General features: G+C 38.5%; 1 protein-coding gene and 2 pseudogenes across 5 annotated transcripts; all 3 read right to left on the bottom strand.

The window, feature by feature from the left end:
* On the bottom strand, positions 1 to 10,227 carry LOC125906161 (major histocompatibility complex class I-related gene protein-like). 5 transcript variants are annotated; one of them, XM_049604611.1, is made up of 8 exons: positions 10,022 to 10,227; positions 8,794 to 9,060; positions 6,953 to 7,231; positions 5,995 to 6,297; positions 3,652 to 3,762; positions 3,313 to 3,330; positions 3,094 to 3,145; positions 1,612 to 2,583 (listed from the first exon to the last, which is right to left on the bottom strand). In XM_049604611.1, the coding sequence occupies exons 1-7, from the start codon at positions 10,071 to 10,073 to the stop codon at positions 3,099 to 3,101; spliced, it is 1,077 nt and encodes a 358-aa protein (XP_049460568.1). In that variant the 5' UTR covers positions 10,074 to 10,227; the 3' UTR covers positions 1,612 to 2,583; positions 3,094 to 3,098. The 5 variants fall into 5 exon arrangements, with proteins under 5 accessions (XP_049460566.1, XP_049460570.1, XP_049460568.1 ...); XM_049604610.1 differs by lacking the exon at positions 1,612 to 2,583 and having other exon boundaries at positions 2,658 to 3,145; XM_049604612.1 differs by lacking the exon at positions 1,612 to 2,583 and having other exon boundaries at positions 2,658 to 3,145; positions 3,652 to 3,723.
* Positions 10,228 to 12,094: 1,867 nt separating this feature from the next.
* On the bottom strand, positions 12,095 to 17,321 carry LOC125878552 (major histocompatibility complex class I-related gene protein-like; annotated as a pseudogene).
* A 3,789-nt stretch (positions 17,322 to 21,110) lies between these two features.
* LOC125906163 (major histocompatibility complex class I-related gene protein-like) lies at positions 21,111 to 27,092 on the bottom strand (annotated as a pseudogene).
* Positions 27,093 to 27,600: the final 508 nt, after the last annotated feature.

Here is a 27,600-nt window from a genome sequence, read left to right as displayed (position 1 = left end):
ATCCTGAAATACAGATGGGAGATTAGTAAGAATTAAAAACATTTAAGATAAACAAAAATTGGAAATACCCCATTAATTTAACTGATTTCTGCTCCTATTTTAAAAGGTGAGAGAGTAATTCTCAATACATGAGCCAGTACTGTACTCTACAATACTGGTGTTCACAGTGAAGTACAAATGGCTCTTTGATGAGTAAAAATGTCTTTGTTCCTTGACATGATGGTTCCTTCTCCAGATGAGGAGTCCAGTGATGCAGAGTGTCAGCAGCAGCAGTCCTACAACAACTCCAATAACAGCACCAGCAGGAAACTGTGAGGGAGAAACTGGAGCCAAAACAGAACATTCACACTTTGTCTCTACTACTGGGTGGACCTGATGCTGAAGCCACTTACCCAGTTGTTTCTGATGATGACGATGATGATGATAGGAAAGAAGCTAAGCTAGTTATGGCCCTGTCTTTGCAAATGGCAACAAACATTTACCCACATTTTCCCTGATATATCATAACTAAATGATGAAGATATCATAATTGTATCCAGCAGTTGTGACAGAAGTACCCAGCTGCTTTGCTTAATTAAAATAGAAATAACACAGCGTAGACATACAAGATACTTTAAAAGTCATCATTTAATACTTAACTTAAGCACAAGTATAACCAGCAAAATGTACTTTCAGTATCAATAGTAAAATTCATCAGTGTACAGGTCTCTTTCAGATTTTTATATCTATTATTACTGAAAATTAACTTGTATAGTGGCATTTTTTGTTGTAGCCAGTCAAGCTGGAGCTAATTTTGACTATTACATGTCAGGCCCATGCACAACTGGACCCCAGGTGGTACTCAAGCAAGTGCTCATTTTTATGTTTTTTCTATTTCTATTTTCATATTATAGTTTTTTAATTTGGTCCATGGCATTGATACTCAATTAAACGTGTGTTGTATGCTCTTTAACTTCACCTGTGGCAGTTACGCACAAATCAAACTCCCCGCAGAGCTGCATCGCTTCTCCCTGACCCGCCGTCATGGACAGTCAGGCAAGGATAATGTTTGCTCTAAGCCTCAGCATTGTTTGTCACAGTTGTGAAATTAAACCATGATTAAAACATTTCAATACAGCCAGTCTAATTTAGGCAATAATACATCATTAAGAATAACAAGTATGCTAGCCTGGTGTAAAATCACACCATCTCTTGACACTTCCATCTATAACATTAAAGCCCTGACACACCAGACAGGTCAGCTGCTGGTCAGAGTTGGGCCATTGCCGAGCGTCAGACGCCCTTGTCGGTGCAGTATTTCCCACAGCGTTGCCCCTCATCTGCCCTATCGGCTCTTTTTTGGCCAAATTCAGCATGCTGAATTGGCGGCGGAGCCTGACAGCGAAAGAAAAACTCTGACTGGCAGTTCAACTCAGCGCAAGAGAAGAGAAACAAAGTGAGGAAAGTAAACAAAGAGCAAAAGTCCAGAGGGAGTGAGACCAAAACAAACTTTTCACATAAGATAAGATTATTTTTCTTTAGCCATGAGCTTTCTAGCAGAAACGCTGTGATGGTTTGTGTTACTGTTCACTGGCGCATGGTAAATATGCTCTGTTGTTCAGCATTGATTGGATTGTTAATGTGCTAACTGGCTAAATAGCATCAAGACAGTCTTTAGCTCCTCTTTGAATGAGGATTACAGACTGCTGGTGTGGAGGTGCTGAACATATGTGCTGGTTGACCATCGTCTTTGCAATGTGTTGGAGTGCAACTTTTTTGGTCAAGACATGGCCACGTCAGGCAACATAGCAGGGGGTGTTCATTGCTGCTAGCTCTCTGAAGTCAGTTTGGTGTGTCTGGGCCTTTACATCCAAAACACTACATTTAATAAGATTATCATCAGATTTGTATGACACAATGTTCTATCTTATCTTAAAATACTTCATCTGTAAAGTAACAATATAATTTTTTTTTTAAAAAAAAAAGGAAAATAAAATATTTCTGGTGAAATGTTGTGGAGGGGAAGAATGAAGTAACATAGAATGAAAATGTTTAACTTAAGTAAAAGTTCCTCAGAATTGCAATATTTGAGTAAATGTACTTTCAGTTACCAACCACACAGGTCATTAACTCTCCAGAGGAACCGATGCAATAACAAGATTATTAACAAATTTACAAATTCTTATGGGTCAACATTAAAGACTTGACTAATGATATAAACCAGATAAGGTAAAACACTGATAAGTGTTCCAGATAGAGTCTGCAGAAGCAGCTGTATGGCATCCTCAGTTTTCTCCAGATGTTGTACTCCTGGAGGATTTTCCTCACAGTTATGCTTCTGTCAGCTCTGACTGTCACTTCAATGATCTTCTTTGGTTCTTTGGTGTGTAAATAGATTCACACTTGAGCAGTTTGACTCATCCTGTGATGTTCTGACAGGTTCTGTAACTTCACATCTCATTGTTTGATTTTGATCAAATAAATAAAATAAATATATACATTTGAATAAATGCAAATTTGAATAAAATGCTTTTTAGAAAAGAAATAACACTTTAGATGCAACAGTAACTTTACTGGAGTCTTTATCTAATCTTCACTGGGAGCCTGTTGAGACAAATTAATAAATGGACAAGATGAATGACTGATTAGGTACTTACAGTTCATATGGGGCATTTTAATGTTCATTGAAGGTAATTTATCTATTCCTGGAAAGGTTGGAAAGTAACTAAGGATATTAAATCAAGTACTTTACATAGGTGCAATTTTGAGGTAATTGTACTGTACTTGAGTATTTCTAATTCATGTCTCTTAATACTTCTATTCAAATACATGTAGTACTTTTTACTTTGTTATAAATAACTTGACAGCTATAGTTAATTTCCAAATTAAAATTTTAAAAATGCAAAACTTGAGTCCAAAGTCTTCACCCAGATTTGTGTTGCAGAACTTGATTGAATACTTCTTCCACTATTGATTTCTGGTCTACAGACATTAAACGCGTATTTGCAGTACCATCTTTCAATTGTCAAGCTCCCTATAGTTATACCATGTACTATAATGTCTTTGTGAATATGAAAAGTCTACTGTGCACATTTCAAACAATGACATACTCACTTTGATCAGTTAGGTGACAAGTTTTTGTCCAGTGACGCTGAACAGTCTGAAGCTAGAAGCAGATAATTAAGTAAATTTACTTTGAAGTTATCAGTGATCACAGAGACAGGACAGGACATGAATGACTGATTACTAATATTTACAAGCAAATAATAGCAGACACATTCAAATCTGAATAATTAAACAAATGTATTCTATTTTTGATAAAGGAAAACTTACTGTTTGCAGGTCTGAATCCTGAAATACAGGTGAGAGATTTTCAGAAATTTTAAGGAAAATCCAGAATTTATGAAACAAACAAACACTTTTGTTCTGAAGAATTCCTCCATAAATTTCACAGATTTCTGCTTTGAATATAAATGTAGGAGAGCAGCTCTTAAACAGTATATACAGTACATCTGCCGAGCACCTTTACTGTGTTCTTTTGGCAGTAAACTTACTGAAAATTAGCCAGCTCACACTTTTATCCTTTCAGAGTAAAAGTAATGTTTTGACATATTATCCTTGAGTTGAACCCACATGTTAAATCAAACAGTGAGTGAAAATGGCTTCACTCACCATGATTGTTCCTTCTCCAGATGCAGAGTCCAGTGATGCAGAGTGTCAGCAGCAGCAGCAGTCCTACAACAACTCCAATAACAGCACCAGCAGGAAACTGTGATGGAGAAACTGGAACCACAACAGAACATTCACACTTTGTCTCTACTACTGGATGGAGATCTATATGTTTGTCTGTGTTGGGGGATGTTACAGAAACAAAGACCTATACTGTTAAATTAATAATATTATTAGGGAAAAGGTTAATTTATAAGGCAACTGAGTAGAGTCTTTAAACACCAGTTTATTTTGGATATTATATTATAAATATAATCAAGGTTTCTTAGATAGGTGGGAAAAGTTTATTGAAGCTGAGGGGTGGTGAGAAAAGATATGTGGTGAAACTTAAAACTGTGAATGGTCTCTACTCCTATCTCTTCAAGAATGCCTTTTTGTCTAATTTGTACTTGTTATGTTGAGCTAGTTTTGGAATATTGTTATGCCAATATGAAATGTTTACTGTACGGCCATTTGTCCATGTGTCGTGTGAGGTAAACTGTTTAGCTTTTGTCTGCTGTTTTTTTTTTTTTATCTGTTAGTTTGTTTCTGTTTCTGTTATGATGAAGTGTTGCTGTTTGTGTGTGTATTGGTTGTGTTGTATGTGATCACCACCCACTTATACTGAACTCCATTTCTAAATGCCAGAGATGACAAGAAATTACAAGAAAATGATAAATAATTAACATTAAAAATTACAAAAAAAGAAAAGGAAAAAATGAAAATAAAAACGACAAAAAGAGAGAAAAGGTCCCCACTGGGGGAAAAAAAGGGGAAAAAAAATCTATATGTTTAGTTTACGATGACTTTCATGAAGACAATGTTATCATAACTAATAGAAATAATGGAACGATGAGAAATAAGACACAAGTTGTAAACAGGATTATCCTGTTAGCCTAGGATTAATAATCATTAATATGATTTATATTGATGACCTGATAGCAAAATGCTTTGGGGCATATCCTCTGTAGTTATGATCCAGGGCCCTGTTTCAGAAAGTCTAACTCTGAACTTCGAGTTGATGAACGCTGAGATGGAAAACTCTGAGTTTTCAGTTCCACAACAGCTGATCAGAGTCAGGTCAGTCAAGTCAGAGTATATTCCCTCTGAGTTAAGCTTATGTGCGGGGAAAGAAACGAGCCATCCTCAGTGGAGCTCCAATACTATGATTCACCATGGCAACAGGTAAATAAAAAGCACAGCCTCCATTTTAGTCCGGTGGATGTAGAGATATTAATGCATGCATATATGGTGTATCTTACTGCAGCCCACATTACATTTTAAATATATTTGTTCAGCTTTAATCTGAGAGGGACAAAACACAGGAGCCAGCAGCTGAAGATAAAAAATATAGTTTAAGATTTAAAAGAATATCTATCAAAAACAGAGATATGGTTTTAAGCTCTCAATCTGATCTAGTAACAATGTGGTCAGTCATTTGCTCTTGAAATGTCGTTTAGGTTCAAATACAATAGATTTTAAACTTAAGACATCTATTTGGATTTCTTGCTCAACAACATTCACTCAGTTTATTTCATCTACAGTTGTGATGGGAAAATTTAAATCCAGTCACTGAAATGCTGTTAAAACAAGTTCAGACTATACGCAGCCTTTTTTAAAAAAGCTGACTTCCAAACTACAGTCTGCAGCTGCACCACCATCATGCTCACTCACAAAAATATAACTTCAAATATTCCAGGAATTATGTTCCATCAGTGCAACCAATCACATCACGAGTGATAGCGATAATTATTCATTGATCCGATGTGTCTAAAGCTTCATACAGATTTTTACAATTTACACTGAGTCGACACATTATGTGCAATAAACATTGAGGTGGAACTTCTAACAAGATGACAGCTGCACATAGAAGCCCTCACTTCATTTGGTCCTGAGTAACTACTATCCAACCAGGACTTCAATTCTGACACAAAATAAACTTCCACTAATTAATGAACTTGATACACACATTGATACGTTCTGAATCAATGAGGAAATGAAACAGCCCACCTGGCTCTGTCAACGGGAGGAGACAGAAAGAAACTCAGGGTCTGTTGAAGAAAGCCTGCCAGCAAACAGGTTGGGGTCACAGAGTCAGTTACCAGAGTAACTGACCCAGAGTTTAAGTTACCTCTCTCTCTAAAATGGAAAACCAAGAGTTTGCCCTCATCTCAAGGTTAACAAACGCATGGTTTTCACTATACCCACTTTGTAAAACAGGGCCCTGGTCTAGCTTTAGAAAACCAAAACAAGGCAAACCAACAGGTGTGTTTTTCAGTTTCAATCAATGTCTGATTCCAGTCTTACCCCAGTTGGTCCTGATCACTGCTTTGTCCAGTTTGGTGATGATGTCATCCTTCACACCAGAGAGATGAAACACACAGTCGTACCTCCTCCAGTCTTCAGGTGGGACTGATGAAAGGTCCAGGTCAACACTCATCTGGAAGGATCCATCATGGTTGGGGAGGATCTCTCCGTGGTCCACGTCCTCATGAATCTCCTCTCCATCTTTCCTCCAGAACATCATGGCTCTGTCAGGGTAGAAACCTGTAGCGTGGCAGCTGACTGGAGAGGAGGGAGACTTCTGGAGGAGAGACACTGAGGGAAGGTCTGCAGAGAGAGAGAGAGAGGAGCGAGTGGTGCTTTGAGCTGATTTGACCACGTAGATGTTTGGCAGTTGTAATACCATCTTAGTTCTGTGTGTTAGCATGCTAATATTTGCTGGTACAGCGGAGGCTGAACTGAATGTCATTAGTTTTGCACATATTTGGTCATAAACCATGAATGTGTGCAACAAATTTCATAGCAATCCATCCAATAGTTTGATACAGTATTTCAGTCTGGACCAAAAATGTCAACCTGGTGACACTAGAGGAAAAGGCAGAGGATCACCAAAGGCAGTAGAGTTCATCCTCTGGGTAACTTGATTATTTGTACAAAATTGTAAAGAAATCCAAACAGTCTAATAAAGCAAAGGGCCAGCTGACTGACTGACACCCAGTCACTGCACTTAAACTCACTTAACTCATGCTAACTGAGCACTCGCTGGGTGTCAGTCTTAGCTTTGGCAGAAGATAACATTAGAGCACCCCCCCGATTGTCAGTCTCTACTGACTGGTGAGAACTAAATCAAATCTTGATGCCACAGACGACGGCCATAAATAAAAAAGTAATGTCAGAATGACTGGAGTGATATTACACAGTCTGAGCAGGATGTTTGAACTTTGTTGTGTCCATGAAACAGCCTCAGATCATGTGATCCCACCTGTTCTCATCAGAGCGCTCTTCCCATAGTCCACATACATCTTCAGCCACTCAGGACAAATCTGAGCGAGGTAATTCTGATTGTATTTTGTTCTAGATTTCTCAGCATCCCATCTCAGTTTGGTGATGACAGCCTGTGGTTTTGGAGCGATCCATGTCAGTGTCTTCAGGTCAAATGCAAGGAAGTCTTCTCCATCATAACCGTAATGCATAAAACCTATAACCTCTCCAGTCTCATCGTCCCACTCACAGCCACTCATCCTCTGGAAAATGTGGGCACCTAAGAGACAGACACAGAAATGGAGCCTCTATAACAAATGATGTGCAAAGATTTATTTATTTTTTAAGACTTATTTTTACTGCCAGGTCTTTTTCTCTGTTTCATTTTCCACTGATAGTACCCCATCAGTGATTCTCAGCTGACTGCCATGGCCGCACCTCTTAAAACTGCTGTGACATTATCTTCAGCACGACACTTGCTGGATCCTTTCATCAGCAACAATGTCTGTGTTTTGTTAAGTGCATGTTGTGGTGTACCTCATTGTTTCACAGGCTGTCATTCTTAAAATCTGGGTTGCGCTAATAAAAACATTTCAGTCTCTATTCACTGTAGTGTGGCTATTAAAAAATGCCTGGTTTGTGCAGGACGTCCCTTGTCACACAGCTGACAATTCTAGTGACAATTCCCTCTGACCAATCAGAGACCTGCAGTATTTAAACTCAACCTTCTAGTATCAGATCAGCTCGCTTGTAACCTTGACCAAGGGTGGTAATACCAGAAGTTCTATGACAAAACTGATAATGGAACATAAAAAAAAGAAAAAGAAAAAAAAGAAAAAGCGGGCGGGCAGCACAAGGTCAATGAAACCAGCCAGTCACGTAGCTAAATAACACTGTTGACATTGCTGAATAATACTGTTGGCAGAGCTGACTAACACAGTTGATGGATGAAAGACTGTAGGTAAGGGTGTAACAGTACACAGACGTTACAGTTCGATTTAGTACAGCAGGAAAAACTCCCCCTAAATGCAGAAATATATGTAACATTTCATTTATTTTGAAAAGTGTAAACACTCAACAGTAGCTGATAGGCCAGGTCTTACTGTAAGAGTTAAGGCACTCAAATACTAACATTTTGACAATAAGAAAAAATGAATAACATAATTAACACAAATGTAATGTAAATAAATGTAAATGCAAATAATGCTCCATCATAAGACTCTGACCTGTTAACTGCTGAACTGCAGCTTGTAGTTGGCCTTAATGCAGGGGAGGTAGACAGACTGAAATGCACACGCAAAGCACAGTGTTGCAAGGTTCAAGCACTGTGACCATATGCTTTAATTCAGTATTTTCTACCTACAGTATATGGGAGTGTGGTTGCTTACCCACACTGATAAACACTATAGTATTAGTCAGTACAGTCCATATCTGCAGTGGGAGGCTGCCTGAACGCTGTGGGGAAAAGGAACGTAGGACTTCCAGCCTGTTTTGGTCTTGTTCCACTAGTTGACACATTCTGGTGATGGCGTCATATATAAAATGTTTGAAACATTTTCACAGATATACTCAACTTCTACAGCTGATAGACAGCAACTAGTGCACTGCTAAAACTTTCCAGGTAAGAATTGACAGAATTAATAAAAATAGTAAACGGTTCAAGATAATTACATTACACCCCTGATGGAAGAGGTGGGACTACTCTTTGTGTGTGTGTGTGTGTGTGTGTGTGTGTGTGTGTGTGTGTGTGTGTGTGTGTGCCTGTGCTTGCAATTCAAAATGGAGACTATGTTTGCATCTTTGCAATAAATAAAACATTTCATCAGTAAAAAGAGAACATACCTTCAGTTTGGTTAAAACGTTGCATCAAGGTGTCCATAGTGTCCTTGAATGTGTGCTGGTTACCCAAACAGCTGCCAACGTACCAGTCAAAGTGCTTAGGTTTCTCTTTGAAAATTCTTTTCAACCAGTCCGTTTTGGCTTCTGGGGTTGGTCTGTTGCTGTCACAATAACCCATCGGAACTTCGTCAACCATTGCCACACCGAAAAACTGTGGGACACGATTGATTCCGTAAGTAGAGGTGAGCACATACTTCAGGGAGTGTTTCACTGTAGGATAAAAACATTTTTGGGTTAGGCTTCTTTATGTTTATACTCCCTTTTGTCCTTTAAGCTTCGACTTTGGTCTGAACAAACCTCTTAGAAAAATATCTGTCTTTAGCTGCTGGATGCTCCCCTTTCTTCAACCAGCTACTTGTCCTTAGTCCATTTGCGGTTTGATGCTGTGCAGGCAGCATGCAGTGTCAGGTATAAAAAATGAACTACATTTTTTTTATTGTGTGTTATGTGTGAAATAAATGCTATTCTAAATTGAAAACAATAACCTGCTGCATGAAATACAAGTGATGTTAGCCTCCTGGAGAATATTTATGTCAAGATTAAACTAAAATCTGACATTGTTTACCACTGACTAAACAGTACAGGACTATGCACAGCCTATTTGTGTTTTGACCAAAGTCAGTTCAACTGCTGATGTTCATTTAAATGATCATGTGGATGGAAATGGAAACAGTGCAGAGTGCATTTGCCTTTACACCAAATAACACAAAAATCTATTACATCTACATTTAAATATTTAAATTTAAGTTTTCCAGCTTCAGTCATAATGAAAAAAAATAAAATATCCGTTTAACATTTATTTTATTTGGGAAATAATATATGAAAATAGCCTACTGTACATACTGAATAATGCAATCAAACTCTTCGTACGTGTGCATCCGCGTGTACGCGTATAAAGAGAAACAGTTATAGGGAACAAGTGCACACAAACAACACAGCATTTAAGTCGTCCAACAACAAAAAATGTCTCTAAAACCAAACGTACGCCTTTGGAAAATAACTTTTCAGTGACACGAGCTCCCCAAGAGCGACATATAAAGTAGTGTGACTGAAGTTGTTTCAGTTTCTTTTTAAACCCCCCCCCCCCCCCCGAACTTACCAGTCAACAAACTTTTTTATTTATTTATTTATTTTGAAAGTGTTTAAAAGAAAGATACAACATGCATCTTACCTGGAAATGCAAAGTGGGTTAAGAGAGACAACAGCAGCATCGAGGTCTTCATGTTTTGGTCACAAGCTCCCTTTCGCCTCTTGACAGCAGGTCATGTGAAGGCAGGGCGCGCTCAGTCAAATCGCTGTGCACTGTTTCACTGGTTTCCGGATTTTATTACATTTTCTGTGAAACGCTGGGCATTTCCCAACCACCCTCTACACCCTCTCTCTACTCACTTTTATTTTAACATACAGTCTATGCTGTCACTGCGTTTGCGCGTTCACGCCTCATTGCACACTAAGTGCCACCCCAAACCAACTTGTGAGGAGGTGAACTGTAAAACTCTCTGACAGCCTGCACTGATGCTTTCCGCACAAATAAAGTTCATACAGATAGATAGATAGATAGATAGATAGATAGATATTCATTTATTTTGTTGATAAAAACACAATATACACAATGAAGGTAAACAACAGCAGGACATACAGGTTAAATATAAGTGCTACAAATACATATGAAGTTTTATTTTTCTCCACAGTTACTTAAAGTTACAACAGTTCCTCTTTCTGCCACAGAGATGGAAGTTTGTCTCAAAGCTTACCACTGTGTTTATCCCCTTCACCATGATGAAGAAAGTGCTTCATTCAGCTGTGGAGGTGACTACAAATGGAGTTACACTCCACTGCAGAGTGGGAGTGGATAGGGTCCAGTTTTGGAAAGGTCTGATGTGCAGCTGGCTTTTAGATAGATCTTCTTTCATTTGGTGGATCTGTCAGAGGTGTTAACCAATCAGCTGCAACATGTGTACAAATAAATGTCTGGCAGATCTTTACTGATTGTATACATTTTGTTTATATTTCACACTTGCTTTGGCCGTGTAAACATATGCTTCCCATGTCAATAAAGCCCTTTAAATTTAATTGAACTGGATCAACCCCCATTGTATTAGAAGGCATGTGCTTGCATAACAGGGTGTTTTGCCATGTTTTTGTTGTTGTTGTTGTTGTTGTTGTTGTTGTTGTTGAAAGCATAGCTGCCTTCAGCCACAACAAAATATAACTAAACTTTTATTGCAACTTGAAAGAGCAACCTTTTAACCTCTAAAAAATAACACTAAAAGGCAGCAAAATGTAGCTAGACAATATTCTGTTCACCAAACAAACAAACAAAAACATTTTTCAATTGCCATCTGAACTGATGCACAGAGACCATGTCATCAGCCTCTGGAAGCTGTGACTAAACTTTTATATGTTTTGTAGCTCACCAGTGTAACAGTGAGATCAGTTAACAACTAAGTAAATTATAAACTGACATGCATGTACTAAAGACAGTTACTGTGTATTGTCTTGTTCCAAAACACATGTAACATGTTTGAATTTGTTCGTAAGTTTTCTAAAACAGAATATAACATATAGAGACAAAAGCCTACTGAAGTGAAAACAGGTCCAGTAACTTAAAAGTAGGAGTTTATATGTCTGAAAACCCAAGGAGTCCTACTGGGAACATGGTTTTCTCTTAATGTCTGTGGTCTCTGCTGGCTGCAGCAGTAATCATTCTCCACCAAAGCTCTGCAGAAACAGCTGGACAGCAGCATCTGCAATGCTTCTGTCACTTCTCACACAGTCAGTCAGTCAGTCTTCACTGTTTACACTGAACACCAGACACATGTCAATCTGATCTTGAATTCACACTTGACCAGTTTTATGCATCCTTTGACTTTCTAACTGGCCCTATGACCTAAACATCTCAATATTCAGTAAAATAAGTTTTGTTCATGTATGTTTATGATGCAAAACATAATCAAATATTTGTACCACAGTAAATTTGTTGGACTTATGTGTCCTCTTCTTATCTTCACTGGATAGCTGTAAAGAGAGAGCATACAACAGGACCTGGACTTAGTTTTTAAATTGTACAGTATTTGCTTTCATATTATGCAGTAGGCTATGTTTTGTCCAAAATGCAGAATTTTCAATCAATATTATGGTAAAATCTTTGTTCCAGTTGTTTAGTCAGTAATATAATTAATATCAGCTGCTTGTGAATATTTTTTGTACGCTTAAAGGATTCACAGGTTTACCTAGGAGAGTATTAAAGTATTTTGGGGGTGGGGGTGGGGGTGGGGGGGTATGCAGTCATACCCAACAGCATTGCAATCTGTTGATGAGTTGCTTTGTGTACGTCTCCATGACAGTGGACAGACTGGACTGTAAACAGGCAAGAGGCTGTGTGTCACAAACTGCAGTAAAAACCCCAATGGGGACACATATTCTCAATGTGCTGTATGCATGCCAAAAAATGCTATTAAAACCTATTAATACTTATATATTCCACATGTCTTAATTGGAAAATGCTTAATTCAGAAAAAGGCCTACCGTAATTAGGAAAATCCAAACAAAATATGCTGTTTATGTGACCCGGATCAAATTCAGAATATTGTCATAGAATAGAATTGTGGAATATTGGTGTGCATGTAAATGTACCCAGTGTTTGCACAGAGTATCGACATGCCGAAGTACTCGCTGTGATCAATCAAGAGCTGCATCTTTGACCAAAGTGGTTTGAGAGGAAGAAGAGTCTAAAGCTAAACAAGAAATGTATCAGTAGTTGAATTTAAAACTATTAACTGTTTTTATTTCGACAAAGAGAGAGGGAAAGGCAGATAATCAGGCATAATACTTAAAACCTGAAATACACATGATCACATCAATAAACATTTAAGATCAGAAATCATTTAGATTAACAGGTATATCACATTTAAAGATATGAGAGTAACTTTCAGGACATGAGCCAAATGCCAGTACTGTATTCTGTCAAAGTACTGAATATCAGCCATGTCACACTTTTATTTCTTTTAGATCTTTTTCCCCTGAAATATTATCTTGTAGTCTGCAGTAAAGTGAAATGGCTTTCTGGTGAGTAAAACATCTTTCTTACCATGATGGTTCCTTCTCCAGCTGAAGAGTCCAGTGATGCAGAGTGTCAGCAGCTGCAGCAGTCCTACAACAACTCCAATAACAGCACCAGCAGGAAACTGTGAGGGAGAAACTGGAACCACAACAGAACATTCACACTTTGTCTCTACTACTGGATGGACCTGATATTGAAACCACTTACCCAAGTTGGTCCTGATCACTGCTTTGTCCAGTTTGGTGATGTCGTCCTTCACACCAAAGAGATGAAACACACAGTCGTACCTCCTCCAGTCTTCAGGTGGGACTGATGAAAGGTTCAGGTCAACACTCATCTGGAAGGATCCATCATGGTTGGGGAGGATCTCTCCGATGTCCACGTCCTCATGAATCTCCTCTCCATCTTTCCTCCAGAACATCATGGCTCTGTCAGGGTAGAAACCTGTAGCGTGGCAGCTGACTGGAGAGGAGGAGACTTCTGGAGGAGAGACACTGAGGGAGAGGAATACAGACAATAGAAGGAGAGGGAGCGAGACGAAAAAAGGGTGTAGAGAAAGATGAGAAACAGCAAATGTTAAAGAAAAGAAAACAAGGGAAAATAAATAAACAGAAATTAAATCTGGAGAAATCAACATAAGACATACAGAAAAAGAAGAGAGAGCGAAAGACATGATTGTTAGTTGAAAAACATCACAATTGTGAGCGCAGTGAGTCTCAGTGCTGATTCATGTCAATAGTAGTGGTAGAGAATTGTTGGAGACCATCATTAAACTGAGCAACATAAGTAACAATTGTAGCTGCTGTGCAGCAGTAGGTCAGGGCTGGGCATTTTGGGGAGGAAGAAGAAGAAAAAAGGGTCCATCAGCACAACTTTCCAGAAAATAAATCAAACCAGGAACACTCACTTGCTGTGAGGCGACAGTGCTAACCACTACACCACCGTGCTGCCTCATTTAGTACGGTGAGGTCAAATTAACAAAAAAAAAAAAAAATCTCATTACAACAAAGCAGTTAGTTATGGGGTCTAACATCATCACAGAATAAAATTGGTCACATTGGATCCACAAGAGTCTCAGCCTTCCAGTAATGTCCAATCTATGCAATCCCAAGACTGTAGGGACCCCAGAAAAAGTGCAGAAAAAGTGAAATATATGTGGGTGAGAATAATACATGTGCATTGCATGTAAAGAACTGCATGGTTTCTGCCCAAATCTGTATGAGATTACCATAATTCAGGACTTGAACTGACAAATCTGACACCAATGGCTAATTCTGGCCTAGGTGGGCTAACAGTGCTGGGAAACTCCTATGAATAAACAGTGTGTAAAGCCTAGTAGCTAAGCTAAACATACCTATGGATAAGTGCTCAGTAGGGGAGGAAGAAGAATAAAAACAAAAGAAGTAAGAGGATAATAAGGAAGAGGAAAAGGAAGAAGAGGAGGAAGACAAATAACAAATCCATGGGGATCCATCAGTAGAACTCTCCGGGCCAAAAATATTACTATCCTCGAAATATCTTTAAAATCACATGTTTCTAACCCACATAGCACAATGTCTGAGAAGGCAAAAGCATGTTTAATCTGCACCACCTGGGATTCACAGCTTTTAGGCATTAAAGACAAGTTGTTATCAAGTTAAGCTACTTCACCAGTGTAGAATTTAGATGTGGCTTCGCACCATGATACAGCCAAACACCAGGCTGCAGCATAACAGCTGTACATGTATTTACAGGCAGACTTTAAACTAGTGTCAAAAATTAAGTTATTGTGTGAAAATTCTGAGAATTGGCATACTTCATTTACCCAGACAGCAAAATATCGCCAATGTATTTAATGAACATTGGAGCTTTATTTAGTAAGAATTTACACTAGCTGTTTACAGTACTGTTTACAGTGACACATTTGGATGCACTGTGGGCTCAGTTTTTGATCATTCGAAAATTTGTGTAATATTTTTGTGTAGGACAGTCTGAATTTGCATGGGAAGCATGTTTGGCGTACACTGAGCCAAAAGTGTGGGAGGAAATAAGTTTAATTAGCTTTACAGTTGTTAAAAAACAAAAACAAAAAAAACAGAGTGATGGACTTCATAATTTGCACTAGGTTGGAGTTTACAAAAGTGTACTCACAACTGGGCCTACAGTTTAGTATAAGTTGCAAAGCTGTAGGCCATACAGGTGATTTGGTATGACTTTTCAGAGTTTTGAACTTAAAACAGTTGCTGTAGTGTCACTATCAAAACTATTGACCCCCATTTCCCATTGAGAAAGTTTAGCATGGGACCTATGTGTCATGTTTGGTTTATTTTCATGCATGGGAAGCTAGATATGTTTGGAAGGAGAAGGAGAAGGAGGAGAATATTATCAAATTCAAGAGGGACCAGCAGCAGAGCTGCCCGGCCCCTAACAAGACCAAGCCATGCCAGCAGCTCTTTGAGGTTGTCCTGAGGTAGAGTGATGTTTTGAGCTATAAGCTGATCTCAGTATGTTAACAACAGTAATACCGGCATGTTGATGTTTTACGGATATAATAACATCTCAATTCTGCATGTTAGCATTCTAATATGTTAATTAGCACTAAACCTATAGTACAGCTGAGGCTGATGTCAGTGTCATTGGTTGTGCAGGTATTTTTCAGGCCATAAACCAAAGTATTGGATAACCAGATATTTTGATCTGATAATGGCTTTAGATTAAATTTTTTATGATTCATTCTTGGGGGAACCATGAATCTGTGCAACAAATTTCATAGCAATGCATCCAGTCTACCAAGGTAAAGGACCCACCAACTGACTGACTGACTGACAGCCTGTCATTGCAGTTAAACTCTTGCTAAATGTGCAGTGGCTGTCACGGTCTCTACTGACTGGTGAGTGCTACATATATCTAACCTCCACAGAAAACAGTCAAGAAGAAGGTAATACCAGACTGATTGGATTGTTGTGTCCATGAAACTACATCAGGTCATGTGATCCTACCTGTTCTCAGCAGAAAGCTCTTGCCAAAGGCCACATACGCCTTCAGGAACTCAGGTAACATCTGACTCAGGATCATCTCATTGTATTTTATTCTAGCTTTGTCAGCACCCCATCTCAGTTTGGTGATGACAGCCTGTGGTTTCGGAGCAACCCATGTCAATGTCCTCAGGTCGAATGATAGGAAGTCTTCTCCATTATAACCATACTGATTAAAACCATTAACCTCTCCAGTCCCATCGTCCCACTCACAGCCAAACATCTGCTGTAAAATATGGATGCCTGAGAGACAGAGACTGTAATTAACAATGATGTACAGATGATAATATCTCCACTGGAAAGATGATCTTAAACATATTGAGTGATGCACTGCTATTCTTTCATGTCTTCTGATGTGCTCATGATTCAAGAGCAAATAATCAGTGCACTTTTCTTTATATGAGAGATCCTCCACTTTGGTTGAAGCGCTTCAAACTATTAATTGTAGCTTTCAAGAAGTTTGGCTTAATCTCAAAACGCTCATGAGTTAACCACTCAAAGTGCTGAGGATGGGTTTCATTAATCTTCTTTCCCCATTCCTGTTTTGGTTCTACTTTCATGATGTTGGTGTCGCAGTAAGCCACCAGAAATTCAGCACCCACAAACTCTGGGAAGTTTGGGACTCCAGAGGATCCAGTAAAGAAAAACTGCAGGGAGTGTTTCACTGCAGAACAAATGAGGTTTATACATTCAGTATAATATGTATATTTATATTAATTTATTTCAAATACACACACTACCACACTTATTATGAATTCAGTTTGATTTTGGTGAAACATATTGTCTAAATCTTGCCTTCTTTGTGGGTCTGGCTGTAAGACTTCACATAACATGCAATGTTGTCTTTTGTTTTTTAAAGATATGTTTTTGGGCATTTGCCTTTAATGGACAGGACAGGTAAGCTTGAAAGGGGAAGAGAGAGAGAAGAGGGATGACATGCAGCAAAGGGCCACAGGCTGGACTTGAACCCAGGCCTGCAACAGCCTTGTATATGGGTCACCTGCTCTACCCACTGAGCTACCAACGCCCCGACATGCAATGTTGTCTTGAGCTAGGCAGTACATGTGTTAATGTGGAAAGGCAACTGGCAAAATAATGTTGCAATGTAGAGACCAATGTTTACAGTTTTGCTATAAGTGTGTTAAATCGCAACTTATTGTAAAGCACTGAGTTGTGTTAACAGTTTTGCAAAAAATGTGTTACAAAATTACAAACTGCATGTAAAGCAGAGAAAGGGCATTCAGTTTGGCACACTTTGTAAATACACTGGCGACAAATGTTCATGGTTTCAGAGACAGTGCTTCATAAATCACTGTTAGTGTTTAACCATTTAGAAAAAACTGTACAAAGTGATCTTACCTGATGAAGAGAAGCAACAAAAGTAACTTCTTCATCTTGTTTTAAGATGTTTGAGTAAAGCACCGAGCTGATTCAGCTGTTTGTCTTCTGTCAGATGTATGTCTTCTGAGAGGGAGGTGGGAGTGTTTCTGTTTTGATCAGAGGTGGGCAGATGATTCAGAAGTTGAGAAACTTGTTTCACTCCTTGACTTAAGTCTTGCAGGGCTGCTGTGAGTTTTGCATTCACCAGATGTCACTGTGCTGCTGTGTCTGAAGCTTCATAAGGCTTCATCTGCCCAACAATAGCACTGACTCTACTAAATTAGGGACTGTACAAAATGTATTGAGGTGGGGAGGGGCTGTCCAGCATTAGTAATATTTTTTTTTGAACCCCCTTTGAAAAAAAAAATTCAATAACCTCCCCTATTTCTTAAAACAATATATTTATAACAAACAAGACAAAATGGAGAAAGAACAGCCTCTGAACTTTTCAATAAAGAGCTGTTAATTAAATAGTTACTAAAGCTTTGTGGCTACTGATGGACTTGTGCAACACAATTTTAACCCCACCACAGATTCAATAAACAAATAAATAAATAAATAAATAAACATGAAAAACATCAGGTGATCATAATTAAATGTATTAGATGATGTTACATGGCTACATGTGATGGAGACATTTCATGCAGCTGTTACAAAGAGCAAATTAAGCACATATTAATACAGTTTTTAATACATTAAAATCCGGTTCTCTCTGGTGTGCAGTAGAGAGAGAACCTTGAACAGGATACATGTAGCCAGAGGTGGGCTTGGGTGCACCTACTGTATATACTACCTCAATTGGATATTATTGTTTTATGTGTGCTTGTACACATCATGTGTTGTAACCTCCACCCTAAATGACTGTGAATAAGCATGTTTTACCATGTGTTTCACTCTCAACATTCGATGTGACACTTTGTTTCCATCTACAAGCTCCTCAGAGGCAAAGTATCACAGGTTTGGAGATTTGCTCTAAAATGCTGAAAGCTTTTGTTAATATTGTCCTTGCATTGTTGAAACGTCTCTTTAGATTGGCTGTCAGGATAGACTGTCTGTATTTTAAAAGATAGGAGGTAAAGGGAATCAAGGCAAAACTAGACTTTCCAGAAATTATTGCATTTATTTTGTTATTTCAGCAATGGTAAAAACTCTGCAAGTCTTTGTGACAGCCCTACTTTGCTTGGATCCTTCTGTGCTACTCGCACTTTGGCAGCGATGAGGAAGAGAACAAGAACAGCTACTGCAGCAGTGATGGGGACAGTCATGTCACTGGGTTTCTCTGTTAAAAAATTAAGACCTGTACTAATAAAGCAGGTCAGAAGTCCATCCATCCATGAACTAAGACTAACTTGGAGTTGAGTTAATACAGTATGCTCTATGATTTTTGAATTTTTTTCTTGTATCATTCTGTTGGATAAGTGATTGTCAGTTAGCTACGCACAGAATTGTATTGCTTCTTTAATCAGTACAGAGCAAAGGTACACCAAAGACCTGTTCCTATCATTAGTCTAATTAGTATCATTAGTGTCTACAGGTCACACCCTGTGATGGTATTCCTGAAATCTAAACTCACTTGAACACTGACAGCAATTCCTTCTCACTTGCAACAAGATCTGATTACTAAATTACACATGGATCAAACAAAATACCTACTGAAATTGTTTTAAGGAGTTTTGCATTTTTTTTCAAGATGTCAATAAACATCCTAGGAATGTTACCTTTCACTCAGTGAAACAGTACAATAATGTGTTGAGGTGGTATCCAGCTCTACAGGAGCCTGTAGGCCGAATCAAAATGACAAAGGGTTTAAACTTAAGACTTTAAATGTCTTTGTAACAGAAGAGGAGCAAGAGAAGTAAACACATCTTGTTTTGAATGGACGTAGAGCTGGAGAGTGAAGTAGAGTCAGCTGATGTAAACTTTCCCTTCAGTCCAAACCTGTTTCCTAGGTTAATGTTTCATCTGGAGTGTGACGCATATTCTCAGGTGAACACACCTCACACTCCAGATGAAAGTAAGGAGGTAAGTGCTGTAAGTGCTAGAGTGAGTTCAAATTTCAGGAATACCATCATGAGGTGTGATCTGTCAGTGCTATCTATTAATAATTATCGGAAACTGGCCACATAATGCTCACTGCTCAAGACACAAAGACTAATGATGGGAAAAAAAGCTTTGGTGTACTTTTAGTCTTTCCTGATTTAAGAAAAAAGCATGCAAATCCACAACCTGAAAATCTCTTTGTCCCACAGCAAATCACTTCTTGAGGTCGTTCTCCACTGCATCTCCTGGGGTCCTAAACTTCCCACTTTTAATGTATTATTACAGACACTCACTTTTAAGATGAAAGCCAGAATCATAGATTATATTGTATTAACTCAGCTAAGTCAGTCTTAGTTCCCAGCAACTAACCCAATGAACAAAATGATGATGGATGGATGGATGGATGGATGGACATCTTACCTGCTTTATTTGAACAGGTCTTAATTTTTGTTCAGCAGAGAAGCCCAATGACATGGCCGTCCCCATCCCTGCTGCGGTGGCTGTTCTTGCTGTCGCCTCATGGCTGCCACTGAATTCATTGTTGACAAAAAGAAGTCATCTAAATTTGGATTTTCAGTTTACAAAAAGAATTTTGAGTGGTTACATTTTACTTTAAAGCAATTTTAATTTTGTGTTGACTTTGGCATCCCCTGTTGAAAAAAATGGCAGCGTTTCCCGAAATGAAGACTACATCTCCCATGAGCACTACTGCCTCTTGCCATAAAGATCTTGATCTGGCATTTGTTTCGGAAGTGAATGAGAGAAAGATGCAACTTGTTTTTAACACTATTTATATTTTTTAAACATAGCTGTTTGCAGGTAATGTTTCTATTTATAGCTATGTGCGATTAATAACTGTAATATGACAATGGTGAAATTAAATAACCTTTGTTTTAGTACCATTCATACACCTAGGTTACATTCAAGCCTACAACAGATTTGATAATAGTAATTTTGTTAAAACATGTTCATAACTGTCTAGCAGGAAGAGGGCCAATTCAGGATCAGTTTTGAATCCTTTCATTTCCCACAGTTCTCTCCATCTGTTGAATGACTGACTGTGGTCTTTACGTTTCTTATCTCTTTGCTGATCCTGCCCCAGTAACAGCCATAACCACAAAATTTAACATCAAAAAGAAAATTCTCTAAAGAAAAATGTCCTTATTCCTTTTAACTGGCTAACAAACTTCTCACTATGAAGCTTTGCCAAGAAAATGTAAAATAGGGTCCTCTGGTCTGCGTGCCATAAATTATTTTGAAAAGAAAAAGACACTCTTCTCTCGGGTCCATGTCATTGGTTCGACATCCCATTAGTCCGACTGTCCGCGGTGCTGAACAGCTTGCAGCGGGTGTATGGTGCGCCGCGACCGGCTTGAGGCAGAGCAGGCTCACGGCTTATGTGTTTTTCCACTTTCTTTTTCATTTTAACCCACACCATGATCTTTTCCTGACCCTAACCAAGTGGTTTTTGTGCCTAAACCTAACCAGACCTTAACCACAGGGCATCATGATGATTTCGGAACAGACTTCGGAACAATGAGTTTAATATGGTCGGAACAATGGGATGTCGAACCAATGGGGCAGTTCCCCTTCTCTCTGATGGTTAGGAAACAAGCATAAGTATTACACTGAGACTGTTTCGTAGGTCAAATGAAGCTTAATTCATTTCATGAGGCATGGTTAATGGTTTTAATCAGTACAGTTATGATGAAGAAGACTTCATGTCATTCTGATACAAAAGGACAACAAACGGACAAATAAAAAACTTTCCATCAGACTTTTATTAGTTCATGAAAGGTCACAGTGAATCATGTCTGTATTAACAAGAGGGATGCAAGACACACACACACACACACACACACACAGAAAACACCAAAAACAATAGCGACACAAAATGTAACATTATCTGAGAGAATATAAAGATATATGTGTGTACACATATCCCAGCAGTTCTACATTGTACATACAGTTCAGTGATACGTGTGTTGGGTCTAAGACATTCTTTGATTAATATGCAAGCACTGAGAATTAGGAGAATACTAAGAGTTTACAGGTGGGGTTCACTGCACGGTCTTCATTAGTGTGTTTCAAGAGTGGAAGCATCAAACAGAAGTCCATGATGTGACAACTAAAGGGCTGGACTTCTTACTGATCACCATCAAAGACAGATAACTGCCTGGTCCCTAATGATATAAACCAGATAAGGCTCAAGACTAATAAATGTTTCAGAGAGAGTCTGCAGACACTTCACAGCCACAGTAACTTCATTGGAGTCCTCCCCTTTTCACTGGGAGTCTGTCAAGACAAATTTGTAAATGGACAAACTGAGTAACTGACTATGCATTTGAGACATTATTGATGTTCATTATAAAAAAAGCAAAAAAAAAAAAAAAAAAAAAAATCAGTTTCTGGACTGTACTTAAGTGTAATTTTGAGTATTTTTTTTGCATTTGCGCTGGCAATAGCCAAAGCCAGAGGCATTTTTATATATATATTTACTTTATTATTTACTTACAAACAATTTTAAAAGCTCCTATAGAGGCTGTTATGCCAATGTTTATGAAGTCCAGATGTATATCGAAAGCAGCTTTGGTTAGGGCTAGTTAGAACCTCTATAATAGCATTCTTGGACTTGCCCAGACAAGACATGAATTTATACATCAGTTGTCTTAGTAAAGCTCCAAGAGTAGGAACACCACAGTTCACAAACAGCTGGCTTGCATTGTGCCACCTGGGGACACCAAGTAAAAGTCTCATGGCATCATTGAAGGCCACAGTGATCTTAAGCATGCTACTGTTGTTATATCGCCACCACAGATGTGCAGTATACATAGTAGTGCAGTAGGCCCTGAGCAGAGAACATTTAACACTGCGAGAGCACATACTAAATTTACACAGCAATAAGTTTGCTTGGCCAATTTGCAGCACTGTCTATACATGTCTCTATCATCATTCAGTTCATCAGATATGTAATGTCCAAGATATTTTGTTTCTTTATACACCTTAAGAATATTTCCACTCAAGCGAAAAACAGGGAAAATTAATCTCCTGTCCTCCCTGCTCTTGACAGTCATAATGTTACTTTTCTTTGCATTAAATTTAATATCAAAATCTTTACCATACTGGGAACAAACGTGTAGTAATTGCTGCAAACCTGCAGTGTATGGGCTGAATACTACCAGGACATCAGCATACATGAGGTGACTGACTACAGAGTTTCCAACTAGACATCCAGTCTTACACCCATTTAACAATCTGGATAAATCATCCATGTATACATTAAATAAATAGGAGACAGTATTCCGCCTTGACGCACTCCATTTTGAACATGAAAAGGAGTTGACACAACCTTGCCCTATTTGACACACACTGTTTGGTTTGCATACCAGAAGACTAGAATTCTAATAATATAAGAGGGGCACCTCTACAAAGCCAAACAATGCCAGCCTACTCAGCAAAACTCTCTCAAGCACTTTAGATAGAATACTTGCCAGAGCAATTGGGCAATAGTTGTCCATACTATTTAACTTTGCAGCCTTGTCCTTTAGGACTGGGACTAATATTACATGTGTCAAGGAATCAGGTAAGACACCATGACGTAGGAGACCAGTGAAACATATAGCCAGCAGCGCAGAAAGCCTATGGCTGGCATATTTCATATGTTCTCTATGGCGATGTCATCAAGGCCACAAGCCTTGTTACTGTCCAGCTTTGAGATAGCATAACCAATATCAGATGCACTGATCAATATATTTTCAGGATCTTCCACATGATCGATTTTTTATTTTTAGGTTGTCCGTCAGTCTGTCTGTGGCCTCCGTCCCATTCACATGAACACAAATCTCAAGAATGCCTTGAGGGAATTGTTTTATCTCAACTAAAGGATGAAATAATTAGAATTTGGTGGTCAAAGGTCAAAGGTCAAGGTCAAGGTCACTGTGACCTCACAAAACCTTTTTTTGGCCATAAAGAATCCATAGTCCTCTGGCAAAATTTCACACAAATGTCTAAAATGAATAAAATGATTAAATGATGACGTGCAATATCCACAATGTCAACGGTCAGCTTCACTGTGACATCATGATTTTCAGCAAAAACACTTTTCTGGCCATAATTCAACGTCATATCTCAGGAACAGAAGGGGAAACATTTAGTCAGATACAGAATTGGTGACACTAATCTAGGGTGTTCATCTTGAAACTGTGCTGATTGTATTGATTTGCTGCTGGGCTGAAAATATGTGTAAAGCATCCATGTTTTATAATTTGTATCTTCTCGACAGTAGCATCCTTATTTGAAGCATTGTCTGCTGTCATGGCTACATATGAGTCTGAGCAGACATGGATGTAAACTGTAGCTGCTTTTGACTTTATCCTGAGTATTTGGAGGCAATATTTCCCAATACTTCCCTGCATATAAAGCAACAAACATATAGCCCCACCTGTACTCATACATTACAGGGGAATTTTTTCTTAAGGAGTAGCCTACTTTTATTTTGATATTTTAAATACATTTTTCTGATAATACATCTGGACTACTTCTTAAGTAGGATTTTGAATGGAGGAGTATTTTCACATTGCTGTATTGGTATCATTACTGACCAGGAAAAATCTTTGTCATGTAGAATGTTTTGTGGGTTATGAAACTTGTACATTATGTCACGTGCACAGCATAGCTGAAACAATGATGTACTCACTGTCATCAGTTAGGGCTAAAGTGTTGTCCAACTGAGATGAAGAGTCTAAAGTTAGAAATAGAAAATTAAGTGAAATTTAACTTTAAAGTTTTTAGTAATCATATGTGAGACAGAACTGGACATCAGTGGTTGATTACAGTACAAATGATTACAAGCAAATGGTAGCAGACACACGAAATTCTTATCAATAAAACAGATCCATTTTTTTTTTCCTATAAAGGAATACTTACTGTTTGCAGGTCTGAATCCTGAAATACAGATGAAAGATTACAGTATTAAATGTTTAAAAAAAAAGAAAACGATTTTATGAGAGGAAACAAAGAACACTTTTGCATGTTTTACAGAATTCCTCCAAAATTTCATAGATTTCTGCTTTGAATATAAAAGCAGGACTGCAGCTCTGATACAATATATAATGCAGTACATCTGTTGAGGACCTTGACTGTGTTCTGTTGTCAGCAAAACTACTGACCATCAGCCAGCTCACACTTCTATCCCTTCAGAGTAAAAATAACAAGGCTTGAAATACTTTTTTTCTGCATATGCACATGGTATTTTGAGCTGTTAAAATGTTATTTGACACTTTCCTCTTGAGTTAAACCCACATGTTGAATCAAACAGTGAGTGAACATGGCTTCACTCACCATGATGGTTCCTTCTCCAGAGGAAGAGTCCAGTGATGCAGAGTGCCAGCAGCAGCAGCAGTCCTACAACAACTCCAATAACAGGACCAGCAGGAAACTGTGAGGGAGAAACTGGAACCACAACAAAACATTCACACTTTGTCTCTACTACTGGATGGACCTGATATTGAAACCACTTACCCAAGTTGGTCCTGATCACTGCTTTGTCCAGTTTGGTGATGATGTCATCTTTCACACCAGAGAGATGAAACACACAGTCGTAGCTCCTCCAGTCTTCAGGTGGGACTGATGAAAGGTTCAGGTCAACACTCATCTGGAAGGATCCATCATGGTTGGGGAGGATCTCTCCGATGTCCACGTCCTCATGAATCTCCTCTCCATCTTTCCTCCAGAACATCATGGCTCTGTCAGGGTAGAAACCTGTAGCGTGGCAGCTGACTAGAGAGGAGGGAGACTTCTGGAGGAGAGACACTGAGGCAAGGTCTGCAGAGAGAGACTCAGAGGAAGTACACTACAGCATGAAACTACAGATGGTATTGTTATGAACTCAAGCCACACTGGATAATTTATGAAGTAGCAACATGCTAGCAACTTCTCTCCCAGGTAAATGCAAAATCAACAGTCTTATGTATCTTATGAGCTGTAAAAATGTTATGACAGTGCTACATACCAATTCATTTGCTACACAACTTTCACATTGTCTGTATATCAGGCAGAGAGGGAAACTACATCACCACAGAAGAAACTCACTACAGTCAATTAGAAAGGTTCTGATATTTTTTATAGGTTACAGTATAGCAGTGAATCACAGTGTCATTGTTCAGTAGAACTATTTCAATTTTAAAACACTGAAACACTGGGAGCTTACCTCAGTCATGCCATCTGTGTACTGGCCATTGCAGCTTTGGTAAAAAGTAATGTATAACCAAAACTGTCAATCTCTAAATCAAATCTTAGTACCACATGGAAAACGACCAAAAAGAAAGTAATATCAGACTGATTGGAGTGATAACACAATGTCAGTTCAGTCTGAGCAGTCTATATCAACACTGTTGTGTCCATGAAACAACATCAGATCATGTGATCCTACCTGTTCTCAGCAGAACGCTGTTGCCATAGGATACATATACCTTCAGAAAAAAAGGGCATATCTGAGTGACATAAATCCCATCCACATCTAAAACTACATATCTGGAGGCATCCCATGTAATTTTAGTGATGACAGCCTGTGGTTTCGCAGCAATCCATGTCAGTGTCTTCAGGTCGAATGACATTAAGTCTTCTCCATCATAACCATACTGATTAAAACCATTAACCTCTCCAGTCTCATCGTCCCACTCACAGCCTATCCTCTCCTGCAAGGTGTGAATACCTGAGAGACAGAGACTGTAATTAACACTGATGTACAGATGATATCTCCAGTGGAAAGATGACCTTTAACATATTGTGTGATGCACTGCTTTTCTCCCAGCCCTGTGGTTTGTACAGGGATCCAAGAGCAAATAGTCAGCACAGTTTTTCTTTGTGTAAAAGATGAAACCCAATTTCTGTAAAACAATTTAAAGGTTACAATGGTAACCTTTGTTCTATGAATTAATGGGTGATTGCCAGTGGCAGTCAACAAAGTGATTATGTCTTCTTGCATTCTGTGCACACATCAAACTCTTATTTCAGTAAAATACAGTACAGTAAAACAGTAACAGTAAAACCTGTTTGACACCTGCAGTTTCAGATACATTCCCAGCAAATGCCTGTAATGTGCACACATGAACACATGCACATGTTCGTAAAAGAAGCTATAAATAGCTCTGTTTTGCCAAATAACAAATCAGGATGCAGACCATTTTAGCCATAAGTGAAATACAACCTAAAGGAATGATGTAGCCTACCTCCAGTTTGGTTCAAGTCCTGCTTCAAACGGAAGATCGTAGTTTTAAACCCGTATGGCAGATTCACAAGACACATTTGAGTGTACTCCTCCATGGACTCCAGGAAAATGTTGAAAGATTTTTTCATCCAGTCCTGTTTCGTTCTATTATCTTTTCATTGGTGTTGCAGTTTGCCACCAAAATGTCATCAACCACTGCAGTACCCACAAAGTCTGGGAAGTCTGGAACTCCAGAAGACGCAGTTAACAAGTACTCCAGGGAGTGTTTCACTACAGAACAAACAAGGTTCACACATTTAGTTTAAATATACACACATCATCATCAACACTTATGAATATGATGTATTCAGTATGATCCAGTCAGAACATACACTGCAGGTGTGTCCTGGAGCTGCCCAAGAACAAAATACAGAGCTGAGGGGAAAGTGAATGGAAGATTAAATTTGTGATCTTACCTGGAGATGAAACATGACAGAAGAGAAACAACAAAAGTAACTTCATCTTGTTTTTATAAAGACCTGTGGGTGACTGAGCTGCTTCAGCTGTTTAATTTTCTGTGTTTTTTCCTTGATTAGGAGGCGGGAATGTCCCTGTTCTGAAAAGAGATGAATGGATGGTACAAAAGTTGGTAAACTTGTTTTACTACCATGACGTTCACTGTTTCAGTACATTGTGGAGGAGCTTGTATAAAATGAAGAATATCATCCAAAGCTTCAAGTCACTTGTGCTTCACTTTGACAGTTTTGAAACTTTTGCAGTTAAACTTTGTGATCGGCACATTAGTGGGATAAGAGGAGAGGAGAATAACTGAAATATGGCAATCAATGTAAATCAGAGGAACTAAAAGTAATTTAGTTAATAGCTAATTGTTTAGTTAATTTAGTTTTGTTATTAATTGAATACTGATCTTAAAATCATAACCACGGATGACATTTCCCAAGGTTGGAACTTCAGCAAAAGAAAAAAAAAAGCTGAGTCATTTCTAATCTCAGTTTTACTCCAGTTGTTTCTGATCACTGCTTTGT

Source organism: Epinephelus fuscoguttatus, linkage group LG18 (assembly GCF_011397635.1).
Source record: "Epinephelus fuscoguttatus linkage group LG18, E.fuscoguttatus.final_Chr_v1".
In the NCBI taxonomy this organism is placed as follows: domain Eukaryota; kingdom Metazoa; phylum Chordata; class Actinopteri; order Perciformes; family Serranidae; genus Epinephelus; species Epinephelus fuscoguttatus.
The sequence above is the reverse complement of the archived record's forward strand: the minus strand, read 5'-3'. Positions and strand labels throughout refer to the sequence as shown.

What these genes read in the sequence shown, in the direction of transcription:
- LOC125906161 (XM_049604609.1), bottom strand. Translation starts at nt 10,073, where the DNA reads ATGAAGACCTCGATGCTGCTGTTGTCTCTCTTAACCCACTTTGCATTT. An exon ending in ACGTTTTAACCAAACTGAAG is followed by an intron (nt 7,232 to 8,793) that starts GTATGTTCTCTT and finishes TCTGTCTCTTAG; the next exon opens with GTGCCCACATTTTCCAGAGG. An exon ending in GAGCGCTCTGATGAGAACAG is followed by an intron (nt 6,298 to 6,952) that starts GTGGGATCACAT and finishes CTCTCTCTGCAG; the next exon opens with ACCTTCCCTCAGTGTCTCTC.